Below are 21028 nucleotides of genomic sequence, written 5' to 3'. Positions count from 1 at the left end.
AGATCTACTTGAGGTTATGGATCCATTTTCTAGTCAGTTTGTGTGATGCTATTACATGGCCCCTAACACAGAAACTGCCTCCAGGGGGGACACAGACACTCCTGTCATAGTTACTGATGATAATCGCACACCTCCTGTCACACAGGTATAGTAGAGGAGATCACAGCTCATCCTCCTGACTGTACACTTATTTTCTGTAACTTATTTAGGTAAATATAGAATGTAATGTTAATTAAAGTGTCCTTCCAGCAGGAGGAAATGGTAAAGCCTCTAGCTAATGCTATTCTGATGCATTATGGGACTGATGTGAAAGTGAAACTTAGAACTTTCATCATCAAGATGATGCCTGATAAGCATCAGACAGGAGGCTGCAGTGCAGGGAAGTGGCTGCAATATACAGAGGAGACCTCCAGAGTGTGACAGGCAGTCAGGTGAAGGGGAAAGTGGGGTGCGGGGCAAAAATGTGTTTTTGCCAGAATGGCCTTTTAATTATAACAGCTACCCCTCATTTTCCTCACACATGTATCTGTGGTAGGGGCCACACATTCTTGTATGTTTGTAATCCCCTACACATATATACATTATTAACCCCTTAATGATGCAGCCCTTTTTTTCCCATTTTCCTTTTTTCTCCTTTATTCTCCTTTCTTTATCCATCGCCGTCGCTGCATGAGGGCTTGTTGTTTTTTGTGGGACGAGTTGTATTTTTCAGTGGTGCTATTTAATATACTGAAAAACTAAAAAAAGGGAGTAAAATGAAAGAAAACAGACATTCCGCCATCTTTCGGTGCGTCTTGTTTCTACGGCGCACAAACTGCAACAAAAACGACCTGATAACTTTATTCTCTGGGTCGGTGCGATTACTGCGATACCAAACTTGGATAGGTTTTTTTGCTGTACTACTTGTATTCTTTTTGGAAGACATTTAATGTTTTTAAATTATTTTCTGCCGCCATCTTCTGCGCGCAATAACTGTTTTATTCATGCATCGATGTCGCTGTGCGAGGGCTCATTTTTTGAGAGACATCCTGTAGTTTACGTTCGTACCATTTTGATATACATATGGCATTTTGAACATTTTTTATTGCATTTTTTCTGGGTGACAGAGTGACTGAAAAAGTGCATTTCTGACATTCTTTACTTTTTGGGGGGACTACTTTGACAGATCAGACTTTTATGTATTTTTGTTTTATGATTTAGATTTTTTTAATAGATATGGCAAAAGGGGGGTGATTTAAACCTTTATTACTTTTTTTTTACGATGAGCAAAACTTTATTGATCAGATTTTCACTTTTTTTTAGCCCCCCTAGGAGACCACAACTAGCGATGCTTTGATCGCTCCTGTAGTATAATGTAATACTATAGCGTTGCATCATACTGCAATCTGACAGGCAGTCTGTCAAGCCACCCCAGAATTGACAGCGGCATTTAAAGGGTTAATAGCTGCGATCGGCCGCGTGACTAATTGCAGGTATTGCCCGCGGGTGTCAGTTGTAATAAACAGCTGACGTCTGCACTGTATGAAGAGAGGTCACCACCGCCATCTCTCTTCATACATACCCCGACGCTGCAGGTCGTAAATGTACATCATAGGTGAGCCCCCTCGGTTTCCACCAGCCTTCACACAATTAACACACCTCAGGTGATGGATCACTTAAAGCGTTCAAGAATGAGTAAATAGAGTTTAATGCCTTATTCTAAAAAGGGTCAGTAGTGCTTAGATAAAAAATATAAAAAAGGAGATATTTAGAGACGTTTGAGGGGCTACAAATATACAGAGAATATTATACAAACAAAAGGGGATAAAATAATAGAAAATACCAGTTTATGAAGATGTTCCAAATAGTCCCGGAGCGCATAGAACGGGGGACAGGCTGCCATTAGATGCAACTCCTGGGTCTGACAATTGGGAGAAGATCCCCCTTTACTTTTAAAGTCCCCTGGGGTCCCACCTCTGCCGTCCTCATCATGACATCATGGAAGGGCTGGCTAAATAGATGTGCAGATATTTGATATATCTATCGGCTCACACAGAGGCGTAACATGAAGCTCCTGGGCCCCGATGCAAAACCTGTAATGGGGCCCCCAACTATAGTGCTTTATTCATAGTACTGGGCTTCCTATATGGAGAAGAGAGGCCTTATGGGCTCCTTAAGACTCCTGGGCCCGGGTGCAGCCGCATCCCCTGCATCATCTATAGTTACACCCCTGGTCTCACAGGCACCATATCTAAAACTTTTATAACACTGGGCTTAGATACAGCAGTTTAGCTCTGGGACACCTCAAAATAACGCAGTCTCCATATAATAGTCATACACCGGCTCTACAGAGTGATAGCGATTACATTGCATTTACTGTCCTGATGACTACTGTTCCTGCTCTCTAACACAGCAGCAATAGTCGTACAGTAAATGGAAGAGAAGCGCGCTGGATATATCTTTTGGCCACCCATTCACTGTGTTAGGGGGATCCAAACGGACCGTTCAGCTGATGCTGTCTGCTTCCGAATTAGTCAAAGATATGAGTACTCAGACGACTTAGATGGCTGACCACACGGTATGCGGTTAGCCAAAGAAGAAGTGAGTTTATTTGCAAAGTACAGAGCTTTATAGAAACAGAAAATGCTTGCGTAAGATCTAATCACTGCGCATGTCCGAAGCTGCTGGACATCTGGAATTTTATAATTAACAATACGTCTTTCAAAGACGTCTCCTACATAAACAATATATCAACGCTTGGTGACAGTTGTATCAAAGCAGAATATGTCCTTGGATAAGATTCTCGGACCATGAATAGGAAAACAGAACAACATGTGAAAGGACAGATAAGACAAGTTTCAGGGTCACATAGTGGGAAGAAAATACAGATAAAGAGTAAGTTTGGAAGAGAAATTAAATGTATTTTTCTTATTTATTCTGAGACAGGGGAAAATCTAGAATTAACCCCTCACATTCCCCCATTTGGACATAGGGTCCACCATCATGCTAGGTACGTTCACCCGAGTGGTGCCAGCTCCTGCCAGATTCCCTAGAGTCATGTGGTGGTCCCAAAGTCCATCTGGGTTAATAGTTTAGCAAAAGCCTTTTTACTACAACGTGTGGTACAAGACATGATTAACTTTAAAGCAATATATATGACGAGCAAAATCATCACTACTTGAAGCAGACTTTATAAAATTCCCATGAACCACCCTCCTAAACCAGAGAACCAATTGGCAGGGTTCAAAGAACTAAATGTGTTACCCCACCAGCTATCTCTGGTTTCTGAGTTTTCATTTGTCCATGCAAGCAGTTCTTTCGACGGAACAGGAACAGCCAAGAAAGGAAAACTAGTGGCACCAGCTGTGTGTACAAGTCCAACAGTCTTTCACCTGTGAGGTGTTCAGTCCATCTACCAGTATTTGGTGGTGTCTAACAAAGTGGTTCTGGGCATTGTCATTTTGCACCCTCTCATAAGGGCGAAGCATGGAGTGAGGAGTCCAAAAGTCCAACAATAAACAAAATGTCCTTCTCATTGGGGGGGGGGGGGGGCAAAGTAGGGTGTGAAAAGTCCCATTAGTCCCAAGACAAGCAACAGTTCCTTCAACTTTTACTGAAGTAGGTGTGGTCACCAGGACTTGATAGGGCCCCTTGAATCTGGGCCCTAGGGATTTCCGGACACGCCTCTTTACGACCACCCAGTCTACAGGTTGTAGGGAGTGAGATCCCTTTAAGTTGTCTGGGTCTGCTTATTTACTTTGGTAACGGGGTAGGTCTCCGACCTGAAAAGAAATCAACAACAACAAGCACATATTCATACTTCCCAACAAGTGGGAGCTGAATGTAGTCAATTTGCAATCCCTGAAATGGGTAGAGTGGTCTAGGCAAGTGTTATGTGGCAAATTTACTTCTGCCCTGTTGCTTACGGCACAGATCATGCAAAATTTGGACACATGATGCAGCAGCTACAGAGAACCCAGGTGTCACCTATTCTTGTTCAGTGTCGACGTCATTGCTGTTTTTGATTCTGTGTACCAGTTGGGCCATCATGGGGGATAGGGACCTCTGTAGGCTATTCTGCTGACTGTTCGCCATACGCCGTCCCATTTCTGCTGCTCCCATATTTAGTCCATTTGTCTTTTTCTACCTTGCTGGCTTGTAACTGTAAAGTCTTTAGCATATCAAAGTCCAAAGTTTTGTCAAAGTCCAAAGTTTTGTCACTGACTTATGCTGTCAGTATCTTTTCTTCTTTCTTACATGGCTTGAGGGCCGCTGCCTTTGCTGTGCCGTCGGCGAGGGTGTCGTCTCTCGCTTCTCCATTGTAGAAATCGGTGTGAACTCTCCATTGCCAGGTAGTAGTAGTAGGGTTTCCATGAGACTCTGTACCGCTGCACCATTCTTAATTGGCTGTCCTACTGAGATAACAAGCTGTCTGGCCTTCCATATTGGGCCATAATCATGAGCTATGCCAAATGCATTCCAGGAGTCAGTGTAAATGTTTGCCGTCTTACCTTCTACCATTCTACACGCCTCAGTGAGGGCCTTCAGTTCCGCTTCTTGTGCTGAGACATGCGGAGGCATTCTGCTTTTAGGACATCTTGTTGTGTGACCACTGCATATCCAGTGTGGAGTTGTCCAGCCTCACCCTGGGACCATCTAAAAAAACAAACTCAAAATATGCATTTGTTAACAGGGGCTTCAGTAGCCTTTATTATGGCCACCCGTTTTGGCAACATGATGGCTTCCATTAGTAAACTTACAGCTTTTCTATTCTTGATGGAGGAAACACAAAAGGCTTAGTGATGGATTGAGATAACTATTTGGGTCAGGAGTACATAAAAAAAAAAGTAAATCATCAACATATTACAAGAGGGCGGTGCCCTCGGGAATTGGCCAGGCGTCTAATACCAGCTTCATGCATCTGGTAAACTGGTTGTGGGCTATTCTGTGCCCCTTATGGCAGCACTGTCCAACAGTACTGCTTTCCTCTGAAAATAAATGCAAACAAATACGGACAGTCTGACTGGCCCTTTAAACTCTCTCTTTAACGGGGAACAAAAGGGGTATTGGCTGGGAAGACACATTCCTTAAGGGCTTTAAGTTAACATAAAGAAGAGACAATGTCTGCAATTGCATCTTCCTGGACATGTGCCAGGGGGTACTGACGGACCAAGGGGGCTAAGAGCTTGTTCCTCTGTGTGCGTAAGAGTGAGGACAGGGAGAGGTGTCGCTTTGTCTGCTGCCATCCGACAGAAGGTCGGGTGACTTTTAGACCCGGGGTGTATACGAGCCTCACCGGACGGGTGAAGTTTGATACAACATCCCAAGGGTCCCATCACGTCAGTTCCCAATATGCTTTCAGGACCTTCCAGCACAAGGAAGCGTGTGAGGCATCGCGATCCTTTAAACATTACCTTAAGCGGTTCAGTTTCTGCCAGCTGAATTGGCACTCCTGAAACCCCTTGCACCGATTACTGCTAGACAATCAGGCTAGTATTCTATTTCAAAAAGATCAGAACCTTGTTGCAAAAAGAGAGAAAGAATTTTTTTTTTAAATAGTGGACCTGCAACACCTAGATCACCTATGTCTTCTCCTCCCCCCCTTTGAACTAGGGTACTTAATTGGAAGAGTAGCCAGGTTCAAGGTAGTAGCAACATTGAAAAGAATGACAAGAGCACATTGTAGCTGGATTTGACGGGCCAGAAATAAGTGCTTGGGTTGCACTTGCGTGTATATGCTCCGGGTGTCATGGGGGGTGAGGACCACTAGGGGGTAGTTCAATACCAACTCCGAAGATTTGTCAACCATTGCCTGTACTGCTGCCACAGCGCACACACACACACACACACACACACATGAGGGAGCTCCTCGAGCCACTGGATCTAGCCTCATGGAGTAGTATCCAAGTGGCTGTGGTTGTCCCCTGTGCTTTTGTGTCAATACTGTCGTCATATGGCCAGAAAATTCAGTACAGAAAAGAATAAAGGATAAAGTGTAAAAGGGTGAGAAATGAGTAGTTGTGTTACGGCACTCTGCCCCCCGAGCGCCAGTTGGGGTGCCCTGATCTCCTGCACCCCACTGTCCCTGCCTACTTGCCTCGGCCCTGGCTAACCCCAGGCGGACAACTGGGCGGCAGTCCCTGCGCTGGCTAGGGACCTGGCGACTACCTGATGGAACTACTAACAGGGGACAGAGTGCCGACAGAAGAGGCAGGTGTAACAGACCAACAAAACTACTAGGTGAATCAAGGCTGGAGGTGTAGCTCACAGGCAAACGAAAGGATGCTGACAAGCAACTAGGACAGACTAGAATAGACCTGACTAGAGGCTAGCAGAACCAATAACTGGCAGTGAGTTCAGGTCACTGCCAGCCTTTTAACTAAAAGCCTCCGCCCCGGGGCGGAGAGTGGGAGGAGCCGACTCTCCCACTGTGCATAAGGGAGGAGGATGAGAGCAGGCGGCACCCTACGGGCGGACACGCCCACGCCGCAGCACGCTGGCTGCTCCACGCTGCTGCACACTGGCTGCTCCACGCCGCCGGGGGATCCCTGACAGCACAGCTCCGGGACGCCGAAGCCGAGCTCGAAGCGGCGCGCTGGCCGCGGGACCCAGCGCCGCCCTGCATGGTAACATTACCCCCCCTCTGACGGGGGACCTCCGGGCCCCCGGAAACTCGACCAGGCTTATCTGGAAAACGACGGTGGAACCGCCGTACCAACACGGGAGCATGAACATCACATGCGGCCACCCAGGAATGATCTTCTGGTGGAAAACCCTTCCAGGCCACCAAGTATTGTAGGATTCCTCGACACCGACGAGAGTCCAGTATCTCCTGGACCTCGTATTCGACTTCATCCCGGACCAGGGTGGGCGGAGGGGGACCGGAGGTGGGTAGGTTTCAGCAGCGACTTATGGAATACCCTGTGAACCCTCCATGTGGCTGGCAACCCCAGCTCGTAGGCGAGTGGGTTCACCACACGCGTGATGGCAAACGGCCCCACGTAACGTGGCGCCAGCTTCAAGGACGGGACCCGCAATTTGAGATTTTTAGAAGACAGGTATACCTTCTGTCCCACCCTGTAAGGTTCAGACACAGACAGACTCTTCCCACTGCGCAACTGCATACGGGCCCCCGCTGCCTCCAAGTTTCTCTGCACCTCTTTCCATACTCCCCGAAGCGTATCTGTGGCGTCATCCGCTGCCGGACAGAGCGACGGAGTAGGGATTGCTGTAAGGAAGCGAGGATGCTGACCGTATACACTAAAAAATGGAGACACCCCAGTAGAAGAACAAAGGCGGTTGTTTAGTGCAAACTCTGCCAACGGCAGGAACTCTGCCCACTGGTAAGCCTTTTCGCTGGCAAACAACCGTAAATATTGCACTAAGTCTTGGTTCTTCCGCTCAGTCTGACCATTAGTCTGCGGGTGGAACGCTGACGAGAAGGAAAGCGACGTTCCCAGGTTTCTGCAGAAGGCACGCCAAAACTGCGACACAAACTGAACCCCGCGATCAGATACAATATTTTGGGGAACCCCATGTAGGCGAATTATTTCCTTTACAAAAATCGTGGCAAATTCTTTTGCCGAGGGTAGCTTTTTTAACGCCACAAAATGTGCCATCTTTGAGAACCGGTCGACCACCACTAAGATAGTGGTGCACTTCTGGGATTCTGGTAGGTCAGTGATGAAATCTACTGATAAGTGAGACCAGGGACTGGAAGGAACCGGTAGTGGTCTCAGAGGACCCTCCGGAGGACGCCGCCGACTCTTATTGCGAGCACAGACCGAGCAACCCCTCACAAAGTTGCGGATCTCCTGAGACATGCCTGGCCACCAAAAGTATCGGGAGCAAAGCTCCAGGGTCCCCTGGAACCCTGGATGCCCGGCGAGAGCCGACGAGTGGGACTCATCCATGACTCTAGGGCGTAGGGTCTCTGGTACAAACCATCTGCCCTCCGGCACCCCTGACGGAGCGTCCTGCTGAGCATCCTGTAGTTGAGGGACGAAGTTAGACTCTAACACTGCCACCACCACGCCGGGGGCTAAGATATTCTCGGGAGTCATGGTCCCACTGTCTGGTACCCCGAAACTCCGTGACAGGGCGTCCGCCTTCACGTTCTTCTCTCCGGGGATATATGTCACGACGAAGTTAAACCTGGCGAAGAACAACGCCCACCTGGCTTGACGAGCAGTGAGTCTTTTCGCATTGGCGAGATATACCAGATTCTTGTGATCAGTATATACGGTAATTGGGTGTCTAGCACCCTCAAGATGGTGTCGCCACTCTTCCAGAGCCCATTTGATAGCCAACAATTCACGGTTACCCACGTCGTAGTTGCGCTCTGCTGAATTGAACTTTCGCGAAAAGAACGCACATGGGCTATAGCCAGACCTCCCACTGACTTCCTGCGACAATACTGCTCCTGTCCCCACTTCCGACGCGTCTACCTCAATAAAAAAGGGTAGTCGTGCGTCCGGCTGTATTAGCACCGGGGCAGTCGTGAATGCCTTTTTTAGACGGCTAAAAGCCTCAAGGGCTGCCGGCGACCACTTACTCAAGTCAGCCCCCTTCTTAGTCAGGTCGGTCAAAGGTTGAGCAATAACTGAGTAATTTCTAATGAATTTGCGGTAGAAATTTGCAAAACCTAAGAACCGCTGGAGAGCCTTGAGGTTGTCGGGTCTGACCCATTGGGAGATTGCTGCTACTTTATCAGACTCCATCTGAATCTCTGTGGGGGAAATTACATAACCCAGGAAGGATACTTGTTTAGAGCCAAAAGTACATTTCTCTAATTTGACAAAAAGTTGATACTCGCGCAAACGGGTCAGGACCAACCTCAGGTGCCGCACATGTGAATCCCAGTCAGGTGAGTACACCAGGATGTCGTCCAGATAAATGACCAGAAATACCCCCAGGAAGTCGTGGAAGACTGCGTTCATAAAACCCTGAAACACAGCGGGGGCATTACAGAGTCCAAAAGGCATGACCAGACATTCAAAATGTCCTAACGGGGTGTTGAACGCTGTCTTCCATTCATCTCCCTCTCTGATGCGAATTAAATTGTAAGCCCCCCTTAAGTCCAGTTTGGAGAACCAGTGAGCCCCTACCACCTGATTCAACAAGTCAGGAATTAGGGGCAAGGAGCACTGGTTCTTCACCGTGATTTTATTCAAGGCCCGATAATCCACACAAGGCCTTAGTGTCCCGTCCTTCTTCTCTACAAAGAAGAGACCTGCCCCGGCAGGGGACCTGGACGGCCGGATATGTCGGTTGGCCAGAGCTTCCGAGACATAGGACTTGAGGGCTTCATGCTCACGACCTGACAGATTGAAAATGGCTCCCTTAGGGATGGGACCGTCGGGAATCAGGTCGATACCACAGTCCCACTCCCTATGAGGGGGCAGAGCCTTAGACAGTCGTTTGGAGAATACATCCTGAAAGTCTGACAAATACTCCGGAATGAGCACCGTATCTGCGGAGCACACAGCTATGGTAGACAGGTGATTGTGACACGATGACCCCCAATGAGTCAATTCCCGGGTGGACCAATCAAATTGGGGGTTGTGCAGTGCCAACCAGGGCATACCAAGCACCACATCAACCGACATTTTTTCCATAACCAAGAAAGACAGTTCTTCCGAGTGGAGGACCCCCACCGTGAACTGTAATCTTGGGGTCCTCCATCGTACCAAGCCTGTAGAGAGAGGGGTAGCATCAATGCTGGTAAAATGAATTGGCGTCTTCAACGCCACAAATTCCGCCATCAGAGAACGGACAAAACCCAGACTTATCAAGTTAGCGGCCGCTCCGGAATCAATAAACGCCCGCCCTGATCGGGAAAAAGCCCAGAATCTAACATGACACGGTACCAAAAGTTTAGGAAGTACCTGAAGTCCTAGGCGATCCTCCCTGCAATCGCCTAGGACTCGGAGTTTTCCGCCGGTTCCGGCTGCGGGCGTTGAGACCTCAGTGGGCAGGTTATCACCCGATGTCCAGCTTTCCCGCAGTAGAGGCAGAGGCGATGCAACAAACGGATCCGGCGTCGCTCTTTGGGGTCCAGCGGGTCCACCTCCATCGGCTCGGGCGCAGAGACTGGTAAGGAAGAGGAGGGACCAGGGCCACTGACCTCCCTGACTCTACGGGTCTGTCTGTCCTGCTTCCTAGACCTGAGCCTCCTATCTGCTCTCACCGCTAGCTCCATAGCCTCCCTTAAGGACCCGGGAACGGGATGGGAAATTAACAGGTCTTTAACTGCGTCCGAGAGGCTCTGCAGAAAAACGTCCTTCAGCGCGCTATCGTTCCATGTCGTATCCCCCGCATAGCGTCTGAAGTTGGAGCAATAATCCTCCACACACAACAACCCCTGCCGCAGCGCCAACAACCGGGAAACCGCCAACCCCGCTCGGTCCGGTTCGTCGAAGATACCCCCGAGTTCCTGAAAAAAGGAGTCCACGGACTGCAGGCAGGAGGAACCCTCGGGGATGGAGAAAGCCCATGTCTGTGCCGAGCCCCGCAGCAGGGACATTATCAGCCCGACCCTCTGAGCCTCCGACCCGGAAGAACGGGGACGCATGCGAAAAAACAGGCGACACGCCTGTCGGAAAACAAAAAACTTGTTCCTCTCCCCAGAAAACACCTCGGGAAGAGGGCACTTGGGTTCGGGGCTGGTTGAGGCGTCCGACCCCTGCGACACCCCCCGCTGCTCCTGGGCCACCATGCGGGCGGATAAATCCTGGATCACAGGCACCAGGGCCTGCAGCTGGTTCGTGAGGGAACTGATCGCCTCCATGACAAAAACGGTTTTAAAGGGCCAGTTATTATGTTACGGCACTCTGCCCCCCGAGCGCCAGTTGGGGTGCCCTGATCTCCTGCACCCCACTGTCCCTGCCTACTTGCCTCGGCCCTGGCTAACCCCAGGCGGACAACTGGGCGGCAGTCCCTGCGCTGGCTAGGGACCTGGCGACTACCTGATGGAACTACTAACAGGGGACAGAGTGCCGACAGAAGAGGCAGGTGTAACAGACCAACAAAACTACTAGGTGAATCAAGGCTGGAGGTGTAGCTCACAGGCAAACGAAAGGATGCTGACAAGCAACTAGGACAGACTAGAATAGACCTGACTAGAGGCTAGCAGAACCAATAACTGGCAGTGAGTTCAGGTCACTGCCAGCCTTTTAACTAAAAGCCTCCGCCCCGGGGCGGAGAGTGGGAGGAGCCGACTCTCCCACTGTGCATAAGGGAGGAGGATGAGAGCGGGCGGCACCCTACGGGCGGACACGCCCACGCCGCAGCACGCTGGCTGCTCCACGCTGCTGCACGCTGGCTGCTCCACGCCGCCGGGGGATCCCTGACAGCACAGCTCCGGGACGCCGAAGCCGAGCTCGAAGCGGCGCGCGCCGGCCGCGGGACCCAGCGCCGCCCTGCATGGTAACAAGTTGCATAAGAGAGGAAACAGAGTGGATCCATGGGCGGCAGTATGAAAACAAGGCCCAGAAAGGTGCAGAGTTTGGCAGCAGGTGTAAGTACAGGTATGGCCGTTTGCGCGTTTCTTCTACAGAACATTCTCTCAGAGACAGTATAATTGTGGCTTGTTGGCAGGCTTCCAAATTATCAGCACACAGCGCCTACATGCGGTGGGTGGCTGACTAACACCTCATCAGCACACAACACCTACATCACACATTTTACATTCATTACAGTCTGAACACGGGTCATTATCATTAACTCTCATCCATTCATGCGGTCAAGTCTCATTCAAATGTTAGTAAGAGTTCACACAGGACGTAACGCGTATGATGCAACTGTCCTCATTTTGCAAACAAATGCATTCAATCACTCCCACCTCCCCCTGGAATCAGTCAAACTTTAACTGTTTGTAAGACTAGAGAAGTATACCAGATTCCACAACAACCACTTCATCACTGATATTTCCCCCCCCAAAAAAAAAGAACACACATTTTGCAATCATGCACACGTCCAACCAATCACAGAACTGACATTTACATAAAAAGCAAAAAATATACCTTAAAATCCCTATATATATTTTCTATTTTTAAAACCATATAATTCACGTAATTCATTCAACGTCTTTCTTTCTTCTATGACCTTAAATTTTATATCTCTATGAAACAGAACTAAGATTTTTGGAAAACAGCCAGAACATTCAGACTTCAAACAACACCAATCATTAGCAACAACAAAGGTATATTTCTCTGCACTGACTATCAAACCCGGACGGCAGAGGAATAGTTAAACACATAGAAAAAAAACCCCAAAAAACATGCTAAGGGCTTCTAACAGCGCAACATTCTCCGCATTTTTAACCCTTGTATTCTTAAAAGCTCCCACAGATATGAGTGGGGTATAACTTTCTTACACTTTGTTGTAAAAGACTAAGACGTATAACAAAGATTAGATTACATGACATCAAGAGAAACAATAATGGTTATTTGTCACATAATTGTCCACAGATTCTGCATGAACTTGCTTTATGTCCCAAAGGAACACAAACTATAAAGGATTCCCATTCTCTGATAACTGCCGTATCTACACTTGCCTCAATCCATCTGTCTAACATACTTTTATTCAATCTTTGACTATCTCTGAATCTTTCCCAAACTTGTTGGTCTAAGATTCCCAAAATTCTAACCTGCTTTTCTCAACAACTTGCTAGATTCTCTCCCCATGCCTAACTTGCTTTCTCCCGTACTATTGCCAGAACTCATAGTTAAAGGTTCCTGTCGTTTTACCTGTCTGTTTATATATTTCATAGGCTTGCCTACAGATGTCCTTCCCTTCCCCCAATCTTATTATCTCAATGGGTGTCAGGAAAGTCTGAGACCCCATTCTAACTATGGACTTACCTCTCGATTTACCACTATTGTCCCTACTGCCGAGTCCACAACTGGCAGGATACTATGGACTTTTAAGTCCCTTCTGCCTACGTCCGCAACGGGGCAGGATATTTGAGGGCCCTCCTGCCAAGTAAGTATTGGCAGGATATTTCTCTTCTGCAAGTCCGAAACTGGCAGAAATACTTTTGGACTTTTTAGTCCCTTCTTCCACGTCCGCAATGGGCAGGATATTTATTCTCAATCTCTTCTGCGAGTCCGCAACTGGCAGAAATACTTTTGGACTTTTCAGTCCCTTCTGCCACGTCCGCAACGGGTAGGATATTTATTCGCAATATATATTACGAATATATTACTACTATACTTACGGGGATAGAGGAAGGACCACAGCTTGCCTTGCTTGGCGGTTTTTAGTAATCTTATTACAAATTACAGCTAACATTATGAGTCCGGCAAAAAGCAATAATTTCTACAGCACACAGCAGACAGCATGGCAATATACACACATAAGGGTTCTTCCTTTCTAGCACGGTTACTAAGAACACTGTAAATAACAGGCAGAAGCGTCCTATAAACATGCAGCGACTCACCTTCCCGTCGACACGTGACTGAAGTCAGGGGAACCCAGAGCTGAGGTGGTAAGTCAAGGGCTTACCTTACACCGGTGTTTTGTAGATCTGGGGTCCCGTGGCCTCTGGTCCGGCTGGTCGGCAGGTAGGGTCGTCAGGTATCGGCTGCAGGTAAGGAGTTAACTTCTGTCCCTCGTTGGAGCGCCAAGTATTGTTAGGGGGATCCAAACGGACCGTTCAGTGCTGTCTGCTTCCGAATTAGTCAAAGATATGAGTACTCAGACGACTTAGATGGATGACCACACGGTATGCGGTTAGCCAAAGAAGAAGTGAGTTTATTTGCAAAGTACAGAGCTTTATAGAAACAGAAAATGCTTGCGTAAGATCTAATCACTGCGCATGTCCGAAGCTGCTGGACATCTGGAATTTTATAATTAACAATAAGTCTTTCAAAGACGTCTCCTACATAAACAATATATCAACGCTTGGTGACAGTTGTATCAAAGCAGAATATGTCCTTGGATAAGATTCTCGGAACATGAATAGGAAAACAGGACAACATGTGAAAGGACAGATAAGACAAGTTTCAGGGTCACATAGTGGGAAGAAAATACAGATAAAGAGTAAGTTTGGAAGAGAAATTAAATGTATTTTTCTTATTTATTCTGAGACAGGGGAAAATCTAGATTTAGCCCCTCACAACTGTGAACAGGAAGTTATTCAGAGATGAACAACTGCCTGTTTACACGAAGAGCAAGTCGCTCACTAGTCATTTAGTTTCAGTGATCTGAAACAAAGTGTCTAGCTGTACCTCTACCAACACCTAAACCATACAGCCTGCAGTCACCTGTACTTGTGCCCATACCTAAAGCATACAGCCTTCAGTTATCTGTGCCTGTACCCATACCTAAACCATACAGCCTGCAGTCATCTGTGCCTGTACCCATACTTAAACCATACAGCCTGCAGTCATTTGTACCTGTACCCACACCTAAACCATACAGCCTGCAGTCATCTGTACCTGTACCCATACCTAAACCATACAGCCTGCAGTCATCTGTATCTGTACCTATACCTGAACCATACAGCCTGCAGTCATCTGTACCTGTACCTATACCTAAACCATACAGCCTGCAGTCATCTGTAGCTGTAGCTAAACTATACAGCAACTGTGACCTCTATAGCTATGCCAGTGGTTGTCCCTTCTAAAAGTACTCTAAGCTCGGCCGCACAGAAGGGTAAGCACAAAAACGCTCGCTTCTGTGCAACGTATTTGCGCAGTGGAGTTTTTTTGCACCCGTGCCGGCACAAGTACTGAGCTGCCCTGATTTAAAAGGCTGATTAGCCTAACGAGGTGCCAGTGTTCGCTGGTATGCGCAGTGTTTTGCACATGCCCGGATATACATATTTGTGCATTTGCGCACCCCTATAGATTCCTATAGGCACCTTTGGTGTGCAAGTGCGCCCAAAACTAGAGCATGCCATGTTTTTCTTTTCGTGCGAGCGAAATGCGCATGCAAAACAGAACTGACTCAGTGGGTTCTATCTGCTGCGTATTGTCTGTGCAAAACCTTCCCACACAAATACGCCCATGTGCGGCCGCCCTAAAACACATATAAGAGAGGAGACGTACATAAAAGAGCTCATGGGCATCATTACTGGACTCAGCGCACACTTTTGCGCCATCACAAGTTTTGTCTAGTTTGGCTGACAGTACTGGTCTGCCCTCTGTAGTCGTGACCTTCTGCATTGTTTTCCTACTCTGTAGGAGATGAGTTACGATGTCCTGTTTGTTTTACTAAAGGCAGAATTCTGGATCCGCATCAATGCATCCTGTGTACAAGCGGCGGTATCACAGACATGGCGGAGTGTTTATTACTGCTCTGAGGATGAGATGAAAGGCAATGTAGTATCTATATACTTTCTGAGTGATTACATTACCCGAAGCCCCGAGACATAACTTATGGGGGACAGACTGCCAATAGCTTTTACTCTTAAATCCAGATAATAAAACATTTAACATCTTTGTCATCTGATGTTTTTTAATTATAGATTTTTTATTGTATTTTCTGTACCTGACTATGTGGGTCTAGAATTATGCTTTAGAGCAGCCTCATGAGCCATTCACAACATGGATAAGTAGGGTCCATTGACTTCTATGGGAAGGTGTTATGGACATGCTCTGTGATCTGTGCAGGAAGGGGGAGGAGATGGGATCATCATCTATAGACTTTTATGGGAGAGTGTTGTGGGCATACACTGTTCAATGTGCAGGAAGGGGAGGGAAGTGAATTGGGAGGAGGAAGGGAAGTGGAGAGCTGTTGACCATCATCTACTGTGAATGGTGAATCTTACTGTGGATCATCTACTGTGAATGCGGCCTTAGTGTAAGGACCCTTTTACACGCAACAATTATCACTTAAACGGCCTAAAGACTGAACAAATTGATGACTTTTTTGCATGAAAATACACATACAGATAACGGCTTGAAATCATCTCTATTTCCCTCATTAGCTAAAGTAAACTTTAGTTGAAGTAGAACTAGCTGTTTGCTCGGGTGGGCATGTGTTTATGCGAGGAATTGTCTGGCCAGCAGGATTCCACTGTCTTCTCCCAGCATGAGTAAACAATGTGTTCATTGTGTATGTGATGCAAACACAATGAGTACACTGTTTACTGCCCTCAAGTCGTGCTCAAAAGACTGAACAATTTCCATTCAAATGGAATGAATTTTGAACAGCCTGACGACTATTTTTATGCTGACAAAAAAAAAGCACTAAACGATAAGTGAATTAATATTGTACGGCTGCCTGCATTTACATGTAATGATTATCGCTCACTTTCGGCCTAACCCTGCCTGTGACGATAGTGAGATGACAGCTGAGAAGCTTTCTCTGCAGAACAGGAAGTGTCAGACTATTGTTAAGCTTAGTGGTCGGTGTGAGAACTGCAGGATTTCAGGATTTTTAACTATAAATCATACATCACACATTACAAACCAAATCAGCAAAAATTGTTAAAAAATACGTTTAACATAAAAACCTGATTTGTGCAATAGGGAAGTTTCTGATGACATCACCATTGGTAAGTCAGAAGTATGTGCACCCTGCTCTCAGCCACTGCAAAGAACAATCAGTTTGGGTGGCGTTACTATCGAGAGTCAGGATACATCTATTAACCCTTTCCAATCCACTGTCTGACATCTAAGGACATTCTGATTGAAGGCTGTACAGCTCCAATGTCGGAAGACGTCCGGCAGGGTATTCTTACTGTATATTACTGGCCGCTCTGTTGTCAGTGTGGGTATGGGACAGCATGTCCCATACCGCAGTACTGGCTGTAGCCAGCAGATGGCGCCATTGTATAATGGCAGAAAGAGAAAGCCCCCTAGGAAACCCTGAATCCAAAATTGGATTGCAAAGGGTTAAAAGTTTGTGGGGTTTTCACACATAGAGGACAAACAATAGTGATTTGTCTTATATTCTTAAATGCTATTGATGTACCTGAGAATTCCATCTGAATGTCCTCCCAGCGTCTCCGACAATGAATGGCCTCTTTGAGGCCAGTGTAAATGACTGTTTTTGACTCTCAGGTGGAGCTCTCCTGGAGCAGCTTTAACAAAGGGGACGTTTTCCTTCTTGACCTTGGAAAAGTGATCATCCAGTGGAATGGGCCAGAGAGCAACAAAACGGAGCGGATACGGGTAAGTGAATGAGGAGGACACTGATTTGTAGAGCAAACAATCCATGATTGGAACCGGATCGCTGCCTCATACCGAAATATGTCATGAAAGGAACTATTATACATCGGAGGAACTGCAAGAAGACTAATTCAATGCTGAGAAGCTCGTTTGTGTATTGTCATACAGTCTCTTCCATGAAGCCGCTGTGCACCGCCCAATGCCCCTAAAGAATGAGGACAAGTTTGGTGTGGAAGAACTTGGCCAGCCAACATAGAGCGCTGACCCCAACCCTACCGCTCACCCTCGGCATGACTTGGAAGATAGTGCACACCCGACCTTATTGGCTAATACTAGCCACGACCTTACTAATGTCCTTGAGGCTGATTGGTCGCAACCCTAAGCCGGCATATTTACCAATCAAGCAGCAATCTTTCACAAAGACTGTGCAGGCGATAAGCGCTTGTTCACACAACAAAATCTGCGTCAGGCTTTTCCTCACTTTAAAAGCCGAGGCACAAATCCGGGGCTAATCCGCCAGTTTCTGCTTTTCTGCACATTGATTTAACCCTTTTCAAATCGGAAATCTGTGTGCAGAATTCCAGAGGCGAGATCGGTCCAGCGTCCATGTCAAGAAGCGGCATGTCTATTCTTTAGTATCCACACGCACATTTAAGACCTGCAGCATAGTCCCATTGATAGTAGCGGGCCGCGGGTTTGTCCTGGAGTTGATGAAGAATCCATGTAGAATTGCATGAAATTTGTGGCAAACTTTCCACTGTGTGAACATATCCCTATAGCCGCCAATGGGAATGAGCGAATGAGCATGATGTCAGCAGTCCACAAAGTGTTCACCATTATTGTATAGCATATATACAGTAGGTAGATTATTATATAGCTGGAGTTATACAGTAACTAGGTCACTATCATAGGTAGATTATATATCGTGGGCAGATAAAGGTATATAAAGCAGATTATTATAAAGCCAGATTTACATAGGAAGTACAACACCAATTCCAAAAAAGACGAGAACATTCCATAAATATAAAGAATAAACGAACGCAATGGTTTGGAAATCTCCTGAAACCGTATTTATTCACAGTAGAACATAGAAATCATCAGAAGGCGAAACGGAGACATTTTTCCATTTCATTGAAAAATAATTAACTAATTTAGAAACTGATGGCAGCATCACGCGTCTACCATTGTGTGGCATCCCCTCTCCTGGGAAGTGGGGAGACCAACTGCTGGAGGTTTGGGGGAGCAGTGTTGTCCTGTTCTTGTCTGATGTTGGATTCTCGCCGCTCCGCAGTTCTGCGGCTTCTTTGTTGGAATTTTCATTTTTATAATGCGCCTCTTAGTGGCTCGTGGCTTCCACAGGCCCTGGCAGTGCCCACCTCTTCTCCAAACTGGGAGTCCTTATGGGAAGAGTTCAGCCCACTGGCATTCGACAGTTAGCTCCCCTAGTGGCACAAACATGCCACTACAGTGGCTACTCTGCCACCATAGAGGTAGTATAGGTAGATTATTATATAAGGAGATGTAACCAGGGCAGGTCAGACTTTATATAGACGTGTATTACAGACCACATAATGGTGCACATGTACGCCAACCATGAGGCGATGTAGTGAAGGAGAAAGCGCCTACTTGAGCCAAGTTTATGATGTCTTGCACGTCTACATAAAAATGTCTACTTCTAGATGACACCTAACAAGTGCGGCCATCCCTCAGCATGTAATATGAATAGGCTATGACCATTGTATGTTGGAAATACCGTATCCTGAGGCCATTGTAACTTGCGGACTCGCCGTACCTTCCGTCTCTTCCCAGGCTTGTGCCTTGGCTCAAAGCATAAGAGATGACGAGCGAGGAGGAAGAGCGCAGATTGGCATCATAGACAATGAACAAGACTCCCCGGACTTGATGCAGATAATGACGGCCGTGCTCGGGCCCAGAACCGGGGAACTGAAGGATGCGATACCGGATGAGAAGCCGGATGAACAGCAAAAGGCAAATGTCAGACTTTACCAGTAAGTCAGAAACTGCAGCTGTAAATCCTGTTTCCAAACGGCTAATGCAAAGAGCATATGTTGTTGGTGCAGGCTGCACCCATTCTCCAGAGTGTATGGAGGAATCACTTACATAGCAATTCCCTAAAAACTACCTGGAATTGGAAGTAAGTCGATCATACGGGAGGACTGCTGGGGAAATTCAAGGAATCCACTGATGACATCAAAGATGCCATCAGAAATATATATGACCCATATGGGCTATCAGAGCCCCCGTATTCCCTGTTATGCCTGTCAACAGCGACTATCTGCCGTCCCTTAAGCCCATGTAATATACATAGTTGGTTCATAAGGGAGTGAGAACACAATACTGATTGACACCTATACATTTACAATTATATGCAATTAAGGGCACCAGGCTGGGGACCAGGTTTGCCCACTGCAACCTATTAAACATGCCCATAAGTGAAGCTTCTCCCATCGCTCTTCCATGCAGCACTTGATGGGTTGGCTGGTGGCAGCCCACATATAAGTTTGGGACCCTTTTTTGCTTGGGCGGTTCAGGGTGACATACAGGAGAACACTACTGACATCTTGCCATCTTGGAACGACTGCTCACAGAGAATAGATTGTATGGAGCAGCTCAGTGAATTCTCCTTTATAATCTCTTTTTATTTGCAGTGTGTTTGAGAAAGGTGGAGACTTGGTGGTGGAAGAGATTGCCACAAAACCTCTGACCCAGGATCTCCTGCAGCACCAGGTTAGCGGTACATAAGAGCAAGGAGATTGCTAGCATGCATCTCAGGATCCGACCACGACCCCTCTGTGATTCCTCTACTGTCAGTAGTCTTTCTTTCTCTTTCATACCACTCTTTGCTTTTCTTTACCACTTTGTACTCTTCTGTACCACTCCATGCATTTCTCTACCTTTCCCTGCTCTTCTATAGCACTCTATGCTCTTCAATGCCACCAGATGGGCTTCCATAACACTTCTCACTCTTCTATATGACTCATGGTCATTCCATGCTCTTCTATGGCACTCTATGCTCTTCCATTCCACTCTATGCTCTTCCATACGACTCCATGGTCTTCCATACTGCTCCTTACTTTTATATAGCACTTTGTGCTCTTCCGTACCATTCCATGCTTTTCTATACCACTCCCTGCTCCTCTATAGCACTCCATGCAAGTCTTCTTGCTCTTCCATACTACTCTATGTTATTCCATATGACTCCATGCTCTTCTATAACATTCTGTGAATGCCACTCTGTGTCCTTCCATGCCAGTCTATCTTTTTGTATATCACTATATGCTCTTCTGTACCACTGCAGACTCTTCCACGCTACTCTGTGCCCTTCTATACTACTCTGTGCCCTTCTATACTATTCTGTGCCCTTCTATACTATTCTGTGCTCTTCCATGCCACTCCGTGCTCATACTTTCTGTCTGTTTCTATATCACTCCATGCATCACATAGATGTACAGTATAGCCTCAGAAAGCTATTGGTGCTATATTGCGATTAAATACAGCATGGGCCCCGTGTACGATGTCTAAATCCATATAGATAAGGAAGTTTATGCTATTTATTATGCTGAGACTTCAGACAAGATGTGCCATCACTATGCAGGAGATGCAGAAACCGTGTTGTGGCATTTGCAAGAATATTAAAGAACTGTAGATCATAGCGGCAGATGTGCAATATGCTGTTATCACGCTGCAAACACGTCAGTCCCCATGGGGAGAGGGAGCAGGTGAGGACAATCTGTGTGCAGCGCTGGGGACTATGTGTGCGATTTATCAATGAGTACAATCTTATCACTGATGTTCACTGACATGTATAGTAGAAGGGTAGACTCCCACCCATAATAGGGGGTCTCCTAGGTATGGCTGGGGGTTCCAGAGTACTACCTGCACTCATAAGAGGTGTCATTCACTGTTGC

General features: G+C 46.9%; 1 protein-coding gene across 1 annotated transcript in view; it reads left to right on the top strand.

The window, feature by feature from the left end:
• Positions 1-21028, top strand: part of VILL (villin like) — a 97268-nt gene that overhangs the window by 48719 nt on the left and 27521 nt on the right. The window contains exons 6-8 of the mRNA XM_066585445.1: positions 16992-17102; positions 18909-19108; positions 19769-19847. Coding sequence (XP_066441542.1) covers positions 16992-17102; positions 18909-19108; positions 19769-19847 — 390 coding nt within the window. The remainder of the gene's footprint in view (positions 1-16991; positions 17103-18908; positions 19109-19768; positions 19848-21028) is intronic.

The sequence above is a fragment of the Eleutherodactylus coqui genome, chromosome 12 (genome assembly GCF_035609145.1).
Source record: "Eleutherodactylus coqui strain aEleCoq1 chromosome 12, aEleCoq1.hap1, whole genome shotgun sequence".
Taxonomy (NCBI): Eukaryota; Metazoa; Chordata; class Amphibia; order Anura; family Eleutherodactylidae; genus Eleutherodactylus; species Eleutherodactylus coqui.
This window is presented reverse-complemented; position numbering and strand designations above follow the sequence as displayed.